Source organism: Chiloscyllium plagiosum, unplaced genomic scaffold, assembly GCF_037043375.1.
Source record: "Chiloscyllium plagiosum isolate Xiang-an unplaced genomic scaffold, Cpla_swu_hap1 HiC_scaffold_1, whole genome shotgun sequence".
Taxonomy (NCBI): Eukaryota; Metazoa; Chordata; class Chondrichthyes; order Orectolobiformes; family Hemiscylliidae; genus Chiloscyllium; species Chiloscyllium plagiosum.
This window is the reverse complement of record NW_028270139.1, coordinates 87,087,044-87,110,508: the sequence shown is the minus strand read 5'-3', so window position 1 is coordinate 87,110,508 and position 23,465 is coordinate 87,087,044. Positions and strand designations below refer to the sequence as shown.

At 41.8% G+C, this 23,465-nt stretch overlaps 1 protein-coding gene across 2 annotated transcripts in view; it reads left to right on the top strand.

Moving 5' to 3' along the window:
• Positions 1 to 21,389, top strand: part of cwc27 (CWC27 spliceosome associated cyclophilin) — a 281,202-nt gene extending 259,813 nt beyond the window's left edge. For both annotated transcript variants that reach the window (XM_087988677.1, XM_043689542.2), the window contains one exon: positions 21,023 to 21,389. In XM_087988677.1, coding sequence (XP_087844803.1) covers positions 21,023 to 21,185 — 163 coding nt within the window. In that variant the 3' untranslated portion in view covers positions 21,186 to 21,389. The remainder of the gene's footprint in view (positions 1 to 21,022) is intronic.
• The last annotated feature ends 2,076 nt before the right edge of the window (positions 21,390 to 23,465 follow it).

Below are 23,465 nucleotides of genomic sequence, written 5' to 3'. Positions count from 1 at the left end.
GCAATTACAGAAACATGGCTCATGACTGGACAGGACTGGCAGGTTAATGTTCCAGGATACAAATACTATAGGAGGGACAGAAAGGGAGGCAAGAGAGATGGGGAAGTGGTGTTTTTGATAAGATTAGATTACTTACAGTGTGGAAACAGGCCCTTCGGCCCAACAAGTCCACACCGACCCGCCGAAGCACAACCCACCCATTCCCCTACATTTACCCCTTTTACCTAACACTACGGGCAATTTAGCATGGTCAATTGACCTGACCACATCTTTGGACTGTGGGAGGAAACCGGAGCACCCGGAGGAAACCCACAGAGACACTGAGAGAATGTGCAAACTCCACACAGTCAGTCGCCTGAGTCGGGAATTGAACCCGGGTCTCTGGCGCTGTGAGGCAGCAGTGCTAACCACTGTGCCACCCAAGAATGAACGTTATAGCTGTACTGAGGGAGGATGTTCCTGGAATTACATCCAGGGAAGTTATTTGGGTTGAACTGAGAAATAAGAAAAGGATGATCACCTTATTGGGATTATATTATAGACCCCCTAATAGTCAGAGAGAAATTGAGAAGCAAATTTCTAAGGAGATCTCAGTTATCTGTAAGAATAATGGGGTAGTTATGGTAGGGGATTTTAACTTTCCAAACATAACACTATGGCTGTCCCAGTCTAAGGGTTTAGATGGAGAGGAATTTAGGTGTATACAGGACAAGTTTCTGATTCAGCATGTGGATGTACCTACTAGAGAAGGTGCAAATCTTGACCTACACTCAGGAAATAAGGCAGGGCTGGTGACTGAGGTGTCATTGGGGGAGCACTTTGTGGCCAGTGACCATAATTATACTAGATTTAAAATAGTGATGGAAAAGGATAGACCAGATCTAAAAGTTGAAGTTCTAAATTGGAGGAAGGTATTAGCAAGAACTTTCAAAAGCTGATTGGGGGCAAATGTTCGCAGGTAAAGGGACGGGTGGAAAATGGGAAGCCTTCAGAAATGAGATAATGAGAGTCTAGAGACACTATATTTCTGTTAGGGTGAAAGGAAAGGCTTGTAGTCGTAGAGAATGCTGGATAACTGAAGAAATTGAGGGTTTCGTTAAGAAAAAGGACACAGATGTCAGGTATAAGCAGGATAGATCGAATGAATCCTTGGAAGAGTATAAAGACAGTAGGAGTATACTTAAGAGGGAAATCACTAGGGCAAAAAGAGGACATGGGATAGTTTTGGCAAATAGAATTAAGGAGAATCCAAAGGGTTTTTACAAATACATTAAGGACAAAAGGGTAACGAGGGAGATAATAGGACCCCTCAAAGATCAGCAAGGTGGCCTTTGTGTGGAGCCGCAGGAGATGGAGAAGATACTAAGTGAGTTTTTTTCCATCAGTGTTTACTGTGGAAAAGGACATGGAAGATATAGAATGTAGGGAAATAGATGGTGACATCTTGAAAAATGTCCATATTACAGAGGACAAAGTGCTGGATGTCCTGAAACACATAAAAGTGGGTAAATCCTCAGGACCTGATCAAATGTACGCTAGAACTCTGTGGGAAGCTAGGGAAGTGATTGCTGGGCCCCTTGCTGAGATGTTTGTATCATAATGGTCACAGGTGAGGTGCCGGAAGACTCGAGGTTGGCTAACATGGTGCCACTGTTTAAGAAAGATGGTAAGGACAAGCCAAGGAACTAAATACAAGTGAGCCTGACCTCAGTGGTGGGCATGTTGTTGGGGGGAATCCTGAGGGACAAGATGTACATGTATTTGGAAAGGCAAGGACTGATTAGGGACAGTCAACTTGGCTTTGTACGTGGGAAATCATGTCTCACAAACTTGATTGAGTTTTTTGAAGAAGTAACAAAGAAGATTGATGAGGGCAGAGAGGTAGATGTGATCTATGTGGACTCCAGTAAGGCGTTCGACAAGGTTTAGCAAGATTAGATCTCATAGAATACAGGGAGAACTAATCATTTGGATACAGAACTGGCTCGAAGGTAGAAGACATAGGGTGGTGGTGGTGGGTTGTTTTTCAGACTGGAGGCCTGTGACTAGTGGAGTGGCACAAGGATTGGTGCTCGGTCTCCTACTTTTCATCATTTCTATAAATGATTTGGATGTGAGCATAAGAGGTATACTTAGTAAATTTGCAGATAGCCACCAAAATTGGAGGTTTTGAGGTCAGCAAAGAAGGTTACCTCGGATTACAATGGGATCTTGATCAGATGGGCCAATGGGCTGAGAAGTGGCAGATGGACTTTAATTTAGATAATTGCGACATGCTGGATTTTGGGAAAGCTAATCTTATCAGGACTTATACCCTTAATGGGAGAAATTGAGGACTGCAGATGCTGGAGATTAGATTGGGATCATCAGGATTCCTGATGAAGGGCTCATGCCCGAAATGTTGATTTTCCTGTTCCTTGGACGCTGCCTGACCTGCTGTGCTTTCCCAGCAACGCACTCTCGACTTGTACACTTAATGGTAGTGTCCTGGGGAGTGTTGCTGAACAAAGACACCTTGGAGTGCAGGTTCATAGCTCCCTGAAAGTGGAATCGCAAGTAGATAGGATAGTGAAGAAGACGTTTGGTATGTTTTCCTTTATTGGTCAGAATATTGAGTGCAGGAGTTGGGAGGTCATGTTGTGGCTGTACAGGACATTGGTTAGGCCACTTTTAGAATATTGTGTGCAATTCTGGTCTTCCTATGGGAAGGATGTTGTGAAACTTGAAAGGGTTCAGAAAAGATTTACAAAGATGTTTCCAGGGTTGGAGGATTTGAACTATAGGGAGAGGTTGAATAGGCTATGGTTGTTTTCCCTGAAGCGTCAGAGTCTGAGGGGTGACCTTATAGAGGTTTATAAGATCATAAGGGGGATGGGTAAGATAACTAGATAAAGACTAATGGGGCAACTTTTTCACGCAGAGGGTGTATGGAATGAGCTACCAGAGGAAGTGGTGGATGCTAGTACAATTGCAATATTTAAAAGGCATCTGGATGAGTATATGGATAGGAAGGGTCTGGAGGGATATGGGCCAGGTGCTGGCAGGTGGGACTAGATTGGATTGGGATAACTGGTCGGCATGGACAAGATGGACCGAAGGGTCTGTTTCTGTGCTGAACATCTCTCTGACTCCATGAACTAAGTCTAGTCTCTTTTCCAATAACATTTTTGTGGTACTACATATTGATCGTACAACACTGTATGATCGATTAGGAAAGAAAATTTTCAAAATTCATTACAGCACATTCATACCACACCCTCAAATAACCATTTGAAAATGAAAATTAATTTGTTTTGCCAGCACTTCAACATTGTCTACTAGTTTATATTTATAAAAATTACTAGTTACAAAGAAAACGAGGCAAAATTCGGAGAGCTCATAATGAAATGTAGTAGTTGACTGGAGAACAGTAAGGCAGAAGAATTGGAGTATTGCTGAAAACAGTGGTTGGAGTTTTAAAGCAAGAAGTATTCAATGAATTTAGAGGCCCATGAATAGGATGTGGGTTATGGTAGGTCAAACACTGAGAGTCAAGTCTGTAAATTATTCCACCCATGTCTGTGCCTAAACATTTTCTCAAAGGAGATGACTTTTTTTCTCCAAAAGCAAAGAAAAGAAACTATACATTTTAGGCTGTGTATCATCGTACTGTGAATGTACTCCAACCAATATTGCTAAGCACATGTAGTACAGTGGCGTTTCTTAATGAGCTACAGTTCCAAATGGGAAAGTGGAAAGCTGTGACTGGTAAAACAAGTTAAAATGTCTGCTAACTGCCACAACAGAAATCTAAAGCTATCCTAAATGTATTGCAGCATTTCAAGTGTAGCGTGCGCAAATGCATATTTAGCTATAGCTATGTAGGATTTTAAGGTAATTACTAAAGGCTAAAAAAAAAAAGAGTTAACCATTTTTAATGTCGACAATGAGAGTTTTGCCTACCAGGTAATGAGCCATTTTGTTCAGGAAGGCCAGGACCAACTGCTGCAGGGGTAGAATACCTGCCTGCCACATCTTCTGGCCAATCAGAGGCCAATAGCTTCTAATTGTTTGTCTGCAACTCCAAGTGGGTGGTGGCTGCTGCAGCTAATGTACTCACCTGAGGCCGAGGATTGCCAAGGTGAGTGATGACTGGGAAGAGATCATTGAGGAGCAGGCATAGTAATGAGGAACACGGGGCAAAAGGGTTGCTTATGATTGGGGACCCATTTCTCAATGCTGTGTTCCTCAATCAGACACTGAGTGCCTTTGAAAGAGGGATACCCTTGGAAGCTCACAAGAAACCTTGGCAGAGTCTGCTTTTCAAGATCTCACATGACAAGTGCCATGTCCACTACAGGATGAATACAAGCAGAGGCAGGATGCAGTTCTTAGTTGACAGTGGAGTGGGAAGGAGGCAGAGTTTTCACCTACTAGTGTCTCACCTTTTTAAGTTTTCCTCTGTCATCAGACACGGGAAATAGCAATAAACTTTGCACAGGAGGTTGCTGTGGAAACTTCATGATTATTAGTGTATTTAGTGAGAACACATAACACAATGGACAAAAATTAAGATTAATTTCAAAATTATACAGTAAAATACTGTTCAGTTTCTTTTGAAGAAGGGTGTTGATTTGAAATGGCCATTGTAATCTGAATCAACACGAAGACAACTTAGAGTCAGCGATGTACAGCATGGCAACAGACCCTTCGGTCCAACTGGTCCATGCCAACCAGATATCCCAATCCAATCTAGTCCCACCTGCCAGCATCCGGCCCATATATGTCCAGACCCTTCCTATTCATATACCCATCCAAATATTTCTTTAAATGTTGCAATTGTACCAGCCTCCACCACTTCCTCTGGCTGCTCATTCCATACACGTACCACCCTCTGCGTGAAAAAGTTGCCCCTTCGGTCCCTTTTATATCTTTCCCCTCTCACCCTAAACCTATGCGTCTAGTTCTGGAATCCCCCACCCCAGGGAAAAACCTTTGTCTATTTATCTTATCCATGCCCCTCATGATCTTATAAATCTCTATAAGGTCACCCCTCAATCTCCGACGCTCCAGGGAAAACAGCCCCAGCCTGTTCAGCCTCTCCCTATAGCTCAAATCCTCCAACCCTGGCAACATCCTTGTAAATCTTTTCTGAACCCTTTCAAGTTTCACAACATCTTTCCGATAGGAAGGAGACCAGAATTGCACGCAATATTCCAACAGTGGCCTAACCAATGTCCTGTACAACCACAACATGACCTCCCAACTCCTGTACACAATATTCTGACCAATAAAGGAAAGCATACCAAACGGCTTCCTCACTATCCTGTCTACCTGCGACTCCACTTTCAAGGAGCTATGAACCTACACTCCAAGGTCTCTTTGTTCAGCAACACTCGGCAGGACCTTACCATGAAGTGTATAAGTCCTGCTAAGGTTTGCTTTCCAAAAATGCAGCACCTCGCATTTATCTAAATTAACGTCTATCTGCCACTCCTCAACCCATTGACCCATCTGATCAAGATCCTGTTGTAATCTGAGGTAACCTTCTTCACTGTCCACTACACCTCCTATTTTGGTGTCATTTGCAAACTTACTAAGTGTACCTCTTATGCTCGCATCCACATCATTTATACAAATGACGAAAAATACAGGACCCAGCACCGATCGTTGTGGCACTCCACTGGTCACAGGCCTCCAGTCTGAAAAACAACCCTCCACCACCACCCTCTGTCTTCTACCTTCGAGCCAGTTCTGTATCCAAATGGCTATTCTGTGAGATCTAACCTTGCTAACCAGTCTGAGGAAAGACATCAATCTGAGACTGGTACAGTTGAGAACAGAAGCGAGTCAAACAGTCAGGGCAGGCAGGACTAATAAATTAAACTGCATTTATTTCAAAGCTAAAAAATATATTGCTGTAAAAGTGCAGCAGGTCAGGCAGCATCCAAGGAGAATCGACGTTTCGGGCATAAGCCCTTCTTCAGGAATCCAGCAACACATTTTTCAGCTCTAATCTCCAGCATCTGCAGTCCTCACTTTCTCCTAGTTGCATTTATTTCAGTGCAAGAGGCCTAACAGGGAAGGCAGGTGAACTCAGGGCATGGTTAGGAACATGGGACTGGGATATCATAGCAATTCCAGAAACGTGGCTCAGGAATGAACAAGACTGGCAGCTTGATGTTCCAGGATACAAATGCTGCAGGAAGGATGGAAAGGGAGGCAAGAGAGAAGGGGGAGTGGCATTTTTGATAAGGGATAGCATTACATCTGTGCTGAGGGAGGATATTCCCAGAAATACATCCAGGAAAGTTATTTGGGTGGAACTGAGAAATAAGAAAGGGATGGTCACCTTTTTGGGATTGCATTATAGACCCCCTAATAGTCAGAGAGAAATTGAAAAACAAATTTGAAAGGAGATCTCAGCTATCTGTAAGAATAATAGGTTTGTTATGGTAGAGGATTTTAACTTTCCAAACATAGATTAGGACTGCCATAGCGTGAAGGGTTTAGATGGAGAGGAATTTGTTAAGTGTGTACAAGAAAATATTCTGATGCAGTATGTGGATGTACCTACTAGAGAAGGTGCAAAACTTGACCTACTGTTGGGAAATAAGGCAGGGGAGGTGACTGAGTTATGGGTGGGAGAGCACTTTGGGACCAGCGACCATAATTCTATTCGTTTTAAAATAGTGATGGAAAAGGATAGACTAGATCTAACAGTTGATGTTCTAAATTGGAGAAAGGCCAATTTTGACAATATTAGGCAAGAACTTTAAAAAGCTGATTGGAGGCAGATGTTCGCAGGTAAAGGGACAGCTGGAAAATGGGAAGCCTTCAGAAATGAGATAACGAGAATCCAGCGACAGTATATTCCTGTCAGGGTGAAAGGAAAGGCTGGTAGGTATCGGGAATGCTGGACGACTAAAGAAATTGAGGGTTTGGTTAAGGTAAAGAAGGAAGCAGATATCAGGTATAGACAAGATAGGTCGAATGAATCCTTAAGAGTACAAAGGCAGTAGGAGTATACTTAAGAAGGAAATCAGAAGGGCAAAAAGGGGGCATGAGATAGTTTTGGCAAATAGAATTAAGGAGAATCCAAAGGGTTTTTACAAATACACTTTAGGACAAAAGGGTAACAAGGAAGATAATAGGGCCCCTGAAAGATCAGCACGGCGGCCTTTGTGCAGAGCTGCAGAAAATCGGGGAGATACTAAATGAGTATTTTGTATCAGTGTTTACTGTGGAAAAGGACATGGAAGATATAGAATGTAGGGAAATAGATGGTGACATCTTGAAAAATGTCTATATTACAGAGGAGGACGTGCTAGATGTCTTGAAACAACTTAGAAACTAGAAAATAATTGGTGTTAAAAATTAAAATCTATAACCAAATAAACACTTAAAATTGTGCCAGCCATTTTGGGAAACAGCAACTAATATTAGTGCAGCTGGTATCTACTCACTATTCATAGAATAGTGGGACATAAGTAGCCTAAAGATCCAACAACATATCATCAACCAACTGTAGGGATGCCTGGCTTCCATCTTCCTCGACTGGTAGCATCCTTCCATCTCCTAAAGCTATATTCTGTAGTTTGTCAATTCTGTTAAGCATTACCTGGTGTGGGTCAAGAGCCCCACTCTGGCATGGCAGTCATAGAGTCATATTGAATGGAAACAGACCCTTCTGTCCAACTCTGGCCAATCATACACCCCAATCTGACTGAGATCCATTTTCTAGTATTTTGACCCAAGTACCTATTTGAACCCTCCTTTCTCCTCTATCTCCCAGCCTCACCCCTAGGAAAAAGACCTTGGCTATTTACCTTATCAATGCCCCTCATAATTTTATAAACCTTTATAAGGTCAATCCTCAGCCTCTGGTGCTCCAGGGGAAAAAAGCCCAGCCTATTCTGCCTCTCCCTATACCTCCAACCCTCCAGTTATGTCAACATCTTTATAAATCTTTTCTGCACCCTTTCAAGTTTAATAACATCCTTCCTATAGAACGGCAATCAGAATTGTACACAGTATTCTAAAAATGTCCTCATCAGTGTCCTGCAAAGCTGCAACATTACGTCCCAACTCCTACTATGATCAATAAAGGCAAGCATAACTTCTTCACCACACTGTCTATCTGTGACTCTGGTTTCAAAAAACTAATGACCAGAATCCCAAGGTCTCTTTGTTCGGCAGCACTTCCCAGAGCCCAAACATTAATTGTCTAAGACCTGCCCTGGTTTGCGTTACCAAAATGCAACATCTCACATGTATCTCAATTAAACTATATCTGCCACTCCTAGGCCCTTGGCCCATCTGACCAATGTCCCGCTATACTCTGAAATAACCTTCTTTGCTGTCCACCACATTTCCTAAATGCAAACCTACTAACCATACCTCCTATATTCACATCCAAATCATTTATATAAATGATGAAAAGCAGTGGACGCAGTACATATCCTGGTGGCACACCGCTGGTCACAGGACTATATTCCAGGACTCTATCACCATCCTCTCTCTCTCCTATCTTTAGGCTAATTTTATTTCCAATTGCCTAGCTCCCCCTGGATCCCATGTGATCTAACCTGTCTGCAGTGCTTTGTTGAAGTCAATATAGAGAACATCTACAACTCTGGCCTCATTAAGCTTCTTTGTAATCTCTTCAAAAAACTCAATCAAGTTAGTGAGGTACAATTTCCCATGCACAAAGCCATGCTGACTATCCCGAATCAGGCCTGGCCTTTCCAGATGCATGCAAATCCTGTCCCTCAGAAATCCCTCCCACAATGTACCTACCACTGACATAAGGCTCATCGGACTATACTTCCTTGGCTTTTCCTTACAGCCTTCCTTAAATAGTGGCATAACATAGCCAACCTCCCACCTTCCAGTACCTCACCCAAGGCTATCCATGACACAAGTATCTCGGCAAGGAGCACTGCAATCTCTTCCCTAGCTTCCCACAAAGCTCTGGGAAGCTCCTGATCAGGTCCCACGGATTTATCTACTTTTATGTGTTCTAAGACCTTCAGACAAAGGAACTCAGTGGATTCTGAAGTGCAAAGTTTGCCGTTTTGTGTTTTCTCTGGGCCATTTCTCACCCAAGTAAACTTTTGATTTCTACTCACCTCTTTCAAAGCCTTTTCAAACACTCAGCCTTCTGAGCTCTCAGCCATCAGTGTGTTTTGTTTACATCACAGGTCATGATCCATTGGCAAATTCACCATACATAAGGTTTTCAGATGACAATGTAGCTGAGCCTATGCAGAACCCACTGAATTAGCAAGGAGTGTATGCAGATAAATTCATATTTTATATCATTCATTTGTGAGATGTGGGTGTTGCTGGTTAGGCCGGCATTTATCGGTTGCCCTTTGTAAAGTGGTAGTGAGCTTCCATCTTGAACTGCTGCAGTCCTTCTGCTGTAGGTAAATCCACAATGCTGTTAGGAAGGGAACTGTAGAATTCCAACCAAGTGACACTGAAGGAATAGCAATATATTTCCAAGTTGAAACTTTATTGCTGGAACAGCACAGCAGGTCAGGCAGCATCCAGGGAACAGGAGATTCGACGTTTCGGGCACAGGCCCTTCTTCAGGAATTGATTCCTGAAGAAGGGCCTGTGCCCGAAACGTCGAATCTCCTGTTCCCTGGATGCTGCCTGACCTGCTGTGCTGTTCCAGCAATAAAGTTTCAACTTTGATCTCCAGCATCTGCAGACCTTACTTTCTCCTCAATATATTTCCAAGTCAGGTTAGCATGTGGCTTGGAGAGAAACTTGAAGGTGGTGGAGTTCCCATGTGTCTGCGACAATTCTCCTTCTGGATGGATGAATTTGGAAAATGCTGTCTGGATCTCTGATGAATTTCTGCAGTGCATCTAATAAATAATGCACGCTGCTACTAAGTGTCAGTGGTAAAGAGCTTGAATATTTGTGAACATGGTGCCAGTTAAGCAGGTTGCTTTATCCTGTGTGGTGCCTCACTTCTTGAGTTTGTTGAAGCTGCACTTATCCAGGCAACTGAGGAATATTCCCTCACACTCCTGACTTGTGCCTCATTTATGGTGGAAATGCTTTGGTGAGTTGAGAGTGTGGTGCCGGAAAAGCACAGCAAGTCAGGCAGCATCCGAGGAGCAGACGAATCAGTGTTTCAGACATAAGTCCTTCATCAGGAATTAGCTCATTTCTCATGAAGGGTTTGTGCCTGAAAAGTTGATTCTCCTGTTCCTCAGATGCTGCCTGATCTGCTGTGCTTTTCCAGAATCACACTCTTGACTCTGATCTCCAGCATATGTAGTCCTCAGTTTCTCCACCCTTTGGTGAGTCAGGAGGTGAGTTCCTCTCTAGAGTATTCCTAACCACTGACCTACTGTTGTAGCCACTGCATTTGTATAGTGAGTTCAAATGAGTTTCTGGTGAATGGTAACCCCCAGGATATTGATAATGTGGAATTTGGTGATGGTAAGGAGTGGTGGTTCAGTTGCCTCATATTGGACATGGTCATTGCCTGGCATTTGTATGGTGTGAATATTACTTACCACTTTTCAGCCCAAGGCTGGATATTGTCCAGGTCTTGTTGCATTTGAACATGTTTCAGTATTTGAGGAGTTGCAGATGGTGCTGGATTCTAATTGATTCCAGTTTTGTGAGGGCTCTTTGATTCCACACTTGTTCAAATAAGGTATTGATGTCACTGTCAACTCACCTCTGGAATTCATGTGAGACAAATCTCGTCCTGTTTGAATTGCAAGTGGATTGAGTGAATGCATTCCCCGCCATTTGTGGAGGGTTCTGTTATTGAGTATCGTCACTTCCTTCCAGCAAAGCCTATATCTTGCTCATGTATTTCCTCTGAACCTTTACTCCAGCTGAATATGTAATGTTTTTCTTCAATGATGTGCCCTTGGCCAGCCTTGCCGCTGGAAGGAAATTATATTGATACTCAGCCTATCAGTTCCATGTCAATTGTAGTTGTCTTGCATGTTATTCACCAGCTGCAAATAGTCATCAGACATTGTCCTCGTGTTCTGGCTAGTCAGTTGGTGAGTTGACATCACCTTTCGTTTTGTTTGTTTGTCTGGTGCAGTAAATTCCATCCATTTGTTGAGCAAAGATTCAAAGTTCCAAGCGTCCATTGAAGCAGATTGTGACAATTCAGGACTGGTTGAGTTGAGGTGGATAGAAGCTGACTATTGGGACATAATGGTCCTACCCAGCTTCAGTGACAGCTCACCGCATCCTCTGTCAAGCCGGGCTTATAATGTGTAACTGCTGATCCTGTAATATATAAGTGTCCTGCAGCAAAACAGGACTTTTCTCACCAGGATGCAATCCTGGCCAAAAGTCATGCAGATCCTGGCTACCCAAATGTCAAGATCCCCTTCTTGATTTTCCCAGTTGATTACAAAGGAATGCAAAGCACTATTTTGTTACCAGCTTGGTTGCAGCAGTTACCAGAAAGATGACACATTCGGCCATCAGTCCACCTTTGGCCTCCACTCCAGAATTTATATCAGTTTTTTTTCCCCTTTAACCTTCAACCCTCTCATGGTATTCGCAGGGCAGTCAAGCAATTCACTCATCATTAGGAGTTTGGTTCAAGAATGGCAGGGCATTTTCACATGCTGATGGGGATCATATCTAGGGGACCAAACCTCCAATCTGTCCATCTGTAGATTTAGCCTGGGCATCCACAGGACCCGGTTTCGGTGTATCACCAGAAGGAGGCATAGCTGAGGACCTAGCAATGAAAACGTTTGACTCTCTTGAAGATAAGGAACAGTACTCAACTGAAAATCTGCATACAGCATAATTTTTGACAGACTTGTTACATGTGAAATGTCAGGGGTGACCCAAAGTACAATGTGTCCTTGAATCTTAAGACATGAAACATACTACACCAACTTGTTCACTAAATCGAATTTGATCACCTGCATCTGTCCCACCATTCAATAAATTACAACTGATTTCTTGTGGTCTCAGATCCATTTTTCAATCTGCATCCTTCCTTAAAATCTGTCTAACTCAGCCTTGAATAAATTTAAAGACCCAACATTCACTATCATCTGAAGAAGGAAATCTTACACTAACACTACTAAAAGGAAAAAAAATCAACTTTCAAATAATGACCAAAATGTCAAACAAGAGAAAATCTAACAATCATCCTTTGATGTTTAATGGCGTTATCATCACTGAATCTTGCACGATCAAGATTCGGGTTTAGCATTGATCAGAAACTTAACTGGTCCAGCGTTAAGAGAATATAAGAACATGCCACAGGCTCAGAATTCTGCACTTCCTCTTTCCCCAAATCTGTCCAACATCTACAAGCAAAGGTCAGGAATGTGATGAAGTACTCTTGACTTGCCTGATTAAGTGCAGTTCAAGCAACTCTCAAGAACATAAAAAGGAGTAGCATTAGGGCTTTGAGCCCCTTTGCATCATAATTTTAAATGATGTGGAGGTGCCAATTTTGGATTGTGATGGACAAAGTCAGAAGTCACATAACACCAGGTTATGGTTCAACAGGTTGATCTGAAATTACAAGCTTTTGGAGCGCTATTCCTTTGTCAGGTGAAGGGGCAGCTTACTGGTGCGGAGTCGTCAAACGTACAGATTAAACTCCAACTCCCTAGAAATAAAGGCCAAAATTCCATTTACCTTAACTACTTTCTGAAACTTCATGTTAGGTTTTGTGTTTCACATAGAAGAACATCCAGATTATTCTGCGCTGCACTTTTTTAGAGTCTCTCTCTATTTCACAATTGTCTGTCTTTTGATTCATCTTAACACCATCCAGAAGAAAATAGCTTGCTTTACTGGTATCCTATCTGCCACCTTCAACATTCATTCCTATCACCACCATTGCATAGTTACAGCTGCATGTCCAATCCACAATTTACTGCAGTATCTCACCAAGGCACCTTGGAAACACCTTAGAAATATGCAATTTCTAACAGTTAGAAGAACGAGAGCAGTAAATGCTTGGTAATACCACCAACTACAAGCAACACACCATCCTTACTTGGAATTATATCACTTTCTCTTTGCTGTTGTTGGGTTGAAGTCTTGGATTTCTCTTCCAAACAGTCCTGTGGTTGTCCCTACCGTCAGGAACTGCTGTGGTTAAAAAAAGGCACCTCCCCACCATGTTCTCCAGGGCAATTAGGGATAAGCAATATATCCCAGCTTACTAAGGTTCTTGTGTAGTTGCAGTGTCCTGACCTCTGTGTGTTAGAAAGTCTGTGCTCAAGTTCCAGATGTGTGCTATAACGTGTCTAAACAGGTTAATTAAAAATTGTTAACGGCAGGTCTAACTGGCAATGATCGCATCCCATGATCAAATAAAACAATTGCCCTTCATCCTAGGACTGAATCAAATGAACTGCCTCTGACTCTGAAAACAATTACGCCTTTTTTTCAAATAAGGAAACCAAAACTATACACAGCATTCCATTTCCACCAGCTTTGTTAAAACCTGTCAACTCTATGTTCCATTCCCCTTGCAATAAATAGCAATGTTTCATTTGCCTTCCTCGAAGTAGGTGACATTATAAACCATGCCTTCTGTAGATTCCTTTGAGTATCCAGGTCAAACGTTTCCATCAGCAATGTTCTGCTGTGCCTTCTAATGGTGTAGAGAGCACCTTATTTCTTCACTCAACAACTCAAGAGAACCATCATATTTGCTAGTCATCCTTCTTATTATAAACGTTTCATACAACAGTAATAGTCATACAATGCAGACTCCTGCAAAAAGTTTACCATGCATTTCTTTCCTTTTTGCCTTTTATTGTCAACCAAGTTTTAAAATTCAGTAGCTGATAAGGTATAGGCTTCTAAAGTGGAACTTCTTCAGATTGCTTCTGATAATTTCAGATATGTATGGAATAGCTGAAATGTACTAGGTTTAAGTAACCTTTGCAAGAATTTGACTAAATTTGTAAAATATCGCTTTTAAAAATTGTGTGCATTTTCTTTTTGGCTGCATTAGTGAACAATTATAGCATCCTGTATATTCCTCTTGTGTATTTTCCCAACTGCAAATTGTCTGCAGTTTTATTACTTTTAGATTCATGCTACACTTTGTTTAAAATGCAGGATTGCATTTACTTTCCTCCTGTAAGCTTTAAAATATTTTAATCTAAGAAACACCCTTTGTACTGATACTACAAAGAAAGGAATCCTGGACTTTGAAGATAGCTCACATGCATTTATATGAGCTGTGGGTGTGAGAGAAAGATTGTTAAGTTCTTTCCCTGATAGGTTTGTCATACATTGTGGAATTATTTATGAGGTTAGACTTCATCAAAAGTCTGAGTTGGCCTTTTCTGACATTCACACTGCTAAACTGGCATGAGATGTGACTATCTATTCCTACAACTTTTGTTAAGAAACTAATGCCCTGGATCTTTGCTGTCCATTGCAACTCGACAGTGCTGGCTGCTGACTTTTAAGAAAGTTATCCACAAAACATAAACTCATTTTGGGATAGGAAGAGGCTAATTGACCATGCAAATGGAGGACAGGAAAAATTTCTGGATGTAACAGCTGCTCCTTTTTCGATATTGGAGGTGAGTTCCTCGAATTCCAGGAGCAGCAATTACTGTTTTATATGCTATTGCATTGTTTTGGAACCTTGGAGAAAAAAAAGGTCAAAACAACAGCAGTTGTAAAAGGGAGAGGAACAGACCAAGGAAGCACATGGTGAGGTCAGTGCAGGAGAGAGAGAAAGAAACTGACATAGCAGTGAACCTGCATAGTTACTGCCTTTGCTGTTTGAATTCTGGGAAAATTAACAAACAGTGAAATTTACAACTGATCTTGGAGGAACCTGTTTGTGAGAAATCACAGCACAGAAACAGAAGTGAATATTTAAGCGTGGCCTCACAGTAAGTCTGCAGTAGTTAGTAGAGTGGGTTCTTTATTATATGTTTTATTGAGATATGTCTCTTGATTAAACTTAAAATATAAACCATATCTATTCATTTAAACTGGAGCAGTGTTTTGTAAAGGAATAAGACAGTGGTATTTTCTGGGTCTGTAGGTTGAAAGAAGCAAAAATAGTCTTTAGTAGAGTGATATGCTCTTCTTGTTGAATGTGGGAGCTTTGGGAGAGTTTGCAGGTTACTGAGGATTACATCTACAATATCTACAATAAATGCCATTGGTTGCGAATTCTATCAGATCGAATGGATTGGTTGAAGAGATAATTAGAGGTAATAAGGAATGTAAAAGAGCAAGGGGATGTGATGGATAGCAGCTAAAGGAAGGGGGAAAAGTCCAGATACAGCAGTATAGATGGGTTAACTCCAGGAAAGGGAAAAGAGGTATGTAGTTAGTGCAGGAGTCTTCTGTGGCTATCCCCATTTCAAGCTGGTATGCTGCTTTGGAAAACTTAGGGGATGATGGATTCTCAGAGGAATGTAGCACGAACAGCCAAGTTTCTGGTATTGAGACTGGCTCTAATGCAATGAGGGGTACGTTGGGTTCCAAGAGATTAATTGTGTGAGGAGACTCTCTAGTCCGAGGTTCACACAGACGTTTCTGTGGTCAGCAGCGTAAAATTAGAATGGTGTGTTGTTTCCAGGATCAAGGATGTCTCAGTGAGGGTGCAGCATGTTCTCAAAGGGGAGAGGGGCCAGCAGGAGGTTATTGTACACATTGGAACCAATGACATAGGAAGGGAAACCATTGAGATTCTGAAGGGAGATTACAGAGAGCTAGGCAGGGATTTAAAAAGGAGATCGTCAAGAGTAGTAACATCTGGATTACTCTGATTTCGAGCTAGTGAGGACAAAAATAGGAGGATAGAGCAGATGAATGCATGGTTGAGGAGTTGGTATATGAGAGAAGGATTCATGTTTTTGGATCACTGGAATCCCTCTTTGTGACCTGTACAAGAAGGACGGATTGCTCCTAAATTGGGCAAATATACTGACAGGGAAATTTGCTGGAGCTGCTCAGGATAATTTAAACTAATAAGGTTGGAGGGGGTGGGACCCAGGGAGATAGTGAGGAAAGACATCAATCTGAGACTGGTACATTTGAGAACAAGGGCGAGTCAAACAGTCATGGCAGGCAGGGATAAAGCAGAGAGCAAGGTAGGACTGATAAATTAAACTGCATTTATTTCAATGCAAGGGGCCTAACAGGGAAGGCAGATGAACTCAGGGCATAGTTAGGAACATGGGACTGGGATATCATAGCAATTGCAGAAACATGCCTCAGGGATGGATAGGACTGGAAGCTTCATGTTCCAGGATACAATGTTACAAGAAGGACAGAAAGGGAGGCAAGAGAGGAGCGGGTGTGGCATTTTTGATAAGGGATAGCATTACAGCTGTGCTGAGGGAGGATATTCCCGGAAATACATCCAGGGAAAGTATTTAGATGGAACTGAGAAATAAAAAAGGGACAATCACCTTATTGGGATTGTATTATAGACCCGCTAGTAGTCAGAGGGAAATTGTGAAACAAATTTGTAAGGGGATCTCACTTATCTGTGAGAATTATAGGATGGTTATGATAGGGGATTTTAACTTTCCAAACATAGACTGGGACTGCCTTAGTGTTAAGGATTTAGATGAAGAGGAATATGTTAAGTGTGTACAAGAAACTTTTCTAGAGAAGGGCAGGTGACTGAGGTGTCAGTGGGAGAGCACTTTGGGGCCAGCGACCATAATTCTATTAGTTTTAAAATAGTGATGAAAAAGGATAGACCAGATCTAAAATTTCTAAATTGGAGAAAGGCTAGTTTTGATAGAATTAGGTAAGAACTTTAAAAAGCTGATTGGGGGCAAATGTTCGCAGGTAAAGGGATGGCTAGAAAATACGAAGCCTTCAGAAATGAGATAACAAGAGTCCAGAGAAAGGGTGGAAGGGAAGGCTGGTAGGTACAGGGAATGCTGTATGACTAAAGGAATTGAGGGTTTGGTTAAGAAAAAGAAGGAAGCATATGTCAGGTGTAGACAGGATAGATTGAATGAATCCTTAGAAGAGTATAAAGGCAGTACAAGTATACTTAAGAGCGAAATCAGGACGGCAAAAAGGGGAAATGAGATAGCTTTGGCAAATAGAGTTAAGGAGAATCCAAAGGGTTTTTACAAATACATTAAGAACAAAAGGGTAACTAAAGCAAGAATAGGGCCCCTCAAAGATCAGCTAGGCAGCCTTTGTGTAGAGCCACAGAAAATGGGGGAGATACTAAACGAGTATTTTGCATCAGTATTTACTGTGGAAAAGGACATGGAAGGTATAGAATGTAGGGAAATAGGTGGTGACATCTTGAAAGATGTCCGTATTACAGAGGAGGAAGTGCTAGATGTCTTGAAACACATAAAAGGTGGATAAATGCCCGTGACCTGATCAGGTGTACCCTAGAACTCTGTGGGAAGCTAAGGAAGTCATTGCTGGGCCTCTTACTGAAATAATTATATCATTGCAGGTGAGGTGCGGGAAGATTGGAGGTTGGCTAACATGGTGCCACTGTTTAAGATGGGTGGCAAGAACAAGCCAGGGAACTATAGACCAGTGAGCCTGACGTTGGTGGTGGGCAAGTTGTTGGAGGGAATTCTGAGGGACAGGATGTTGCATGTATTTGGAAAGGCAAAGACTGATTAGGGATAGTCAACATGGCTTTGTGCGTGGGAAATCTTGTCTCACAAACTTAATTGAGTTTTTTGAAGAAGTAACAAAGGGGATTGATGAGGCAGAGAGGTAGGTGTGATCTATATGGACTCCAGTAAGGCGTTCGACAAGGTTCACCATGGGAGACTGTTTAGCAAAGCTAGATCTCATGGAATACAGGGAGAACTAATCATTTGGATACAGAACTGGCTCGAAAGTAGAAGACAGAGGGTGTTAGTGGTGGAGGGTTGTTTTTCAGACTGGAGGCCACAAGGATTAGTACTGGGCCCACTTGTTTTCATCATTTCTATGAATGATTTGGATGTGAGTATAAGACGTATAGTTAGTAAGTTTGCTGATGACACCAAAATTGGAAGTATAGTGGACAGCGAAGAAGGTTACCTCAGATTACAACGGGATCTTGATCAGATGGGCCAATGGGCTGAGAAGAGGCAGATGGAGTTTAATTTGAATAAATGCAAGTTGCTGCATTTTGGGAAAGCAAATGTTAGCAGGACTTAGACACTTCATGGTAAGGTCTGAGGGAGTGTTGCTGAACAAAGAGACCTTGGAGTGCAGGTTCATAGCTCCTTGAAAGTGGAGTAGTAGGTAGATAGGATAGTGAAGAAGGCATTTGGTATGCTTTCCATTATTGGTCAGAATATTGAGAACAGGAATTAGGAGGTCATATTGGGCTGTGCAGGACATTGGTTAGGTGACTTTTGGAATATTGCATTCAATTCTGGTCTCCTTTCTATAGGAAAGATGTTATGAAACCTGAAAGGGTTCAGATAAGATTTACAAACCCTGTTGCCAGGGTTGGAGGATTTGAGCTATAAGGAGAGGCTGACAGCATGGGGCTGTTTTCCCTGGAGCATCAGAGGCCGAGGGGTGACCTTATAGAGGTTTACAAAATCTTGAGGGGCATGGATAGGATAAACAGACAAAGTTTTTTTTTCCCCGGGGGTGGGGGAGTCCAGAACTAGAGGACATAGGTTTAGGGTGGGAGGGGAAAGATATAAAAGAGACCTAAGGGGCAACATTTTCACGCAGAGGGTGGTACGTATATGGAATGAGCTGCCAGAGGGAGTGGTGGTGGCTGGTAGAATTGTAACATTTAAAAGGCATTTGGATGGATATTTGAATAGGAAGGGTTTGGAAAGATATGGGCGATTGCTGGCATGTGGAACTAGATTGGTTTGGGATATTTGGTCAGCATGGATGGGTTGGACAGAAGGGTCTGTTTCCATGCAGACCCTGTAAAATCCCTTAGTCATACCAATTTAGTTTCCTCAAGTGGCCATCCAGTTTCATTTTACAATCATTAATTTCAGTATTATGGTGTCACCACTTCCAGCACTTACCAGTTTTGAGTACTAGTCTTGAGAGTGGCACACATCCTGAAGACACCCCGATCCACTATATCATGGACCGTATACCTATATCATGAATTCTTGCTACCTGTGGGATTGCCACCTTCTGGAACAAATAATCTAAGAAACTCCCATCATCCCTAATACTCCACAATAACTCCAGCTGCCCCTTGAACATGGAAACCCTGAGTTTGAGCTCAAGCAGCTGGAGACACTTTCTACACATATGTGTCCCCCAAGAAACAAACATACTGATGTTCTGGGCAGTTCTAACAAATGGATACTCGACTAAAGCATTAGCTCCGTTTTCTTGTTTACTGTTGGTACCAATCTGCAGAGTTTCTCAATCACTTTCTGTTTTTGTTTCAAATTTTCAGCAATCATTGTTCTTTGTTTTATTTATATGAAGAGAATCTGATCAGGACTGTATTCACTGGAGTTTCGAAGAATGAGGCGGGTTCTCCTAGAAACCTACAGTCTGTTCTGCTATTATGTTTCTTCAATGCAAATTGGCTTTAACGCGATTGAAGAATTTAGACAGTTATTTGTAGAACGCGAACTTTCCTTATCTGTATTGGCTGTAACGTGATTCCCACCCCATTAGTTTAAGTGACGCAGATATTGTGCAATTTTGTACGCGAGATTGTATGAGAAAAGAACTGTTGTGTTACATCAAAACCGACTGTATAAAATTCTAACAGGACTGGAGAGAGTAGGATATTTCTGATGGCCAGGGAGCCCAGAACTAGCGATCACAATCTAAGAAATGGGCTAAGCCATTTAAGACAGATATGAAGAGACAGTGGTGAGGCTGTAGAATTTTCTGCCACAGAAAGGAGTTGAGGCCAAAACATTGAATTTTTTCAAGAGTACTTAGATCTAGTTTGTAGGGATAAAGGGATCAAAGGATAAGGGAAGAAAGCAGGAGCAGAGTGCTGAGTTGGACAATCAGCCATGATCGTATTGCATGGTGGAGCAGGCTCAAATTGCCAAATGGCTTCCTCCTGATCTGATTTTCTCTTCTAGTTGGGGGAAATTAAAATTATTATTAACTAAAAATTGGAAGTTATTATCCTAGCATTACATAATACCAGTGTGCCATATCAAGAATCTGTTGCTAGCTGTGCTGATGCAGCTGTGTCTGATATTGCACCTACAAAAAGGAAATCTATTCATGCCATTCATGTTAAATATCACTTATTCTATGGCAGCTCATTCCATACACACACCACCCTCTGCATGAAAAAGATGCCCCTTAGGTCCCTTCTAAATCTTTCCCATCTCACCTTAAACCTAACCTGTCTATTTTTGGACTTGCCCCACCGCAGGGTAAATACTTTGCCTATGCTATCTACCCTATCCATGTCTCTCATAATTTTATAAACCTTAATAAGATCACTCCTCAGTCTCTAACACTCCAGGGTTAACAGCCTGTTCAGCCTCTTCCTATACCTGAAATCCTCCAATCCTGGCAGCATCCTTTCAAATCTTTTCTGAACACTTTCAAGCTTTGGCCAGTATTTGCAAATATGCTAACCGGGTATTGAGTTCTGTCTTTGGACTATGACTCAGAATCATATTTTTAAGTTAGAACTTTGACTGACTTGGAAGTCAGCAGGACTGACGAATGGTAATTGCAGCCAAATCATTAACTCTGCTTTCTTTCAGACTCTGCCAGACCTACTGAGATTCTCCAGCTATTTCTGTTTTTGTTTCATAAATTTAGAACTGGACAGCAGCTGTTTGTTGCTTTCAAATTAATGAATTACATACATTTAAACTTCCTTGGGTGTATAACTAAAAGATGAATGAATCCTAAGTTATGGTTAATACTTCTTGAGTCTGTTGCATGTCTGTGTATAATTAATTCCCTTGAGAATTTTTTACATAGAATATTTAATGTTGTATATTAAAATAACTAGATAATTAAAGCACCTTTGTATTTCAACATACTACTATATTAATTTTATCAGATTCATGGGATAATATAGACAGTCTATGTGCATACATCATGTTCGTCTAATTTTTTTCAAATCTAGGATGTCCCACATCCTCCAGTTTGAGGAGCAAACAAGAAAAGTGAAAGATGCAAACATGCAAGATGAAGACACTTTTGAAATACATGATCCTCGGAATCCAGTGAACAAAAGGAGGAGGGAGGAAAGTAAAAAGATCATGAAAGAGAAGAAAGAAAGAAGATAAAACCCCTCTTCCCCCTTGAATCGATGTTGCATGTAACTGATGAGTTCTGTCCTAGTCATATGGCATTAGGGTATATCTACTAATACTTAGACAGCTTGATGCAGTCTGTAATAGCACAAACTTGCAAGATGACTCTTACAAAAAGAATACATTTTCTAATGATTTTCCTTGAAATAAATAGAAAATAAATTTTATTATATCACTTTTGATTTTCTTCTGGAGTTTCTATCGTACTACATATTATTGGATTGATTTAAAAAAAAATAGAAAGGGGATTCATTCTGAACTTTTCAATGTTTTCAAAACATTGTTTAAAAATAAACTCCATTTACTGTAGCCCAATAAAAGAGTTAATTATCCAAACCCTTTAAAGTTTCAAGTCCCTGAACCTAAGAAAGCAAAGTTAACATTCCGGGACAAGTGGCCCTTCAGAACAGTCACTAGACACAAAACATTAACTCTGTGATTGCTGTCCACAGATGCTCCCAGAGTGTCAGAGGCTGAGGGGTGACTTTACAGAGGTTTATAAAATTGTGAGGGGCATGGATAGGGTGAATAGTTGAGGTGTTTTCCCCAAGAAGGGGGAGTCCAAAACTATAGGACATAGGTTTAAAGTGAGAGGGGAAAGATTTAACAGGGACCTAAGGGGCAATATTATCCCATGGTATATGCCAGAGGAAGCGGTGGAGGCTGGGATAATCACAATATTTAAAAAGTATCTGGATGGGCATATGAATAGGAAAGGTTTAGCATGCCAAATGCTGGCACATGGGATTTGATTAGTTTAGGACAAGTTGGACCAAAGGATCTGTTTCCATGCTTTACAGCTCTGACTCTGACTTGCTGAGATTTTCCCAGCAATTACTGTTTTTGTTTCTGATTTCCAGCAAATATAGTTCTTTGGTTTCTAGAGAAATTGGGCAAACTGAGTTTGTGTTCTCTGGAGTTTTGAAAGATGAGAGGTGATCTCATTGAAATTTACAAAATATTTAATGGGGTAGACAAGATAAATGCAGGTAAGATGTATCCCCTGGTTTGGGAGTCTAAAACCATGGGACACAATTTAAAACTGCGGGGAAATGCCACTTGGGTCCAGATGAAGAGAAATTATTTTACTCAAAGGGTTGTGAACCTTTGAAATTCTCTAGCCATGATAGAGTTGCGGAGCAGACACAATGGACTAATTCCGCTCTTATATCTTATAGTCTAACTTAGAGGATTGTGGGAACTCAATCTTGGAGTTTGTTCAAAAATTGATAGATTGCTGATAGCCGATGGTATACAGATATGGGGTGACTTCAAGGCATTTAAGTGTTAGATCAGCCATGATCAAATTGAATAGGAGAAACTGAGGACTACAGATGCTGGAGATCAGAGTCGAGAGGGTGGTGCTGGAAAAGCACAGCCAGTCAGGCAGCATCTGAGGAGCAGGAGAATCGACATTTTAAACATAAGCTTTAAATCAGGAATGAGGTATGATGGCCGAGGGGCATGGGGCTGGCGGAAATGTTTTTTCTTCCCCCTCAGTTATCCACCGCACCTCCCCCATTCCCCATTCCACTGCTCTAAATTCCACCCCTCATTCCAAACATAATAAAGATAGGGTTGCCCTTGTCTTCATTTCCACCCCACCAGCCTCTGCATCTAATGTATCATCCTCAAAAACTTCTGCCAATTCCAATTAGACCCCACCACCTAGAACATCTTCCCCTCTCTGCATTCTGCAAAGGCCGTTCCCTTTGCAACTCCCTAGTTCGCATCACACTCCCCACCAACCCCTCCAACCTGCACCAGTAACTTCCCCTATAAGTGAAAAAAATGCAACACCTGCCCATACACCACTTCCCTTATCATCCAAGGGCCCCAAATCATTCTTCCAGGTGAGACAGAGATTCACCTGCATCTTCTCCAACCTGGTTTACTGTATCCAGTGCTCCCGATGTGGTCTTCTCTACATCATTGAGACCAAACATAGACTAGGTGTCCATTTTGCCAAGCATCTTCACCGGGCCCTAAATGGCCAGCCTGACCTCTTGGTCACCACCATTTCAATTACCCTTCATGTCCATCTCCAACATGTCCATCCTTGGCCTCCTCCATTGCCGTAGTGAATCAGAATGCAATTTAGTGGAACAACACTTCATCTTCTGCCTGGGTAGCCTACAGACCTAGGGCATAACATTGAGTTCTCGAATTTTGAATAACCTTCCCACACATCCTCGGCTCGCATTCCACTCCTGCCTCCTCCTTTCCATTCCACCTACCACCCTTTCTTCTAGC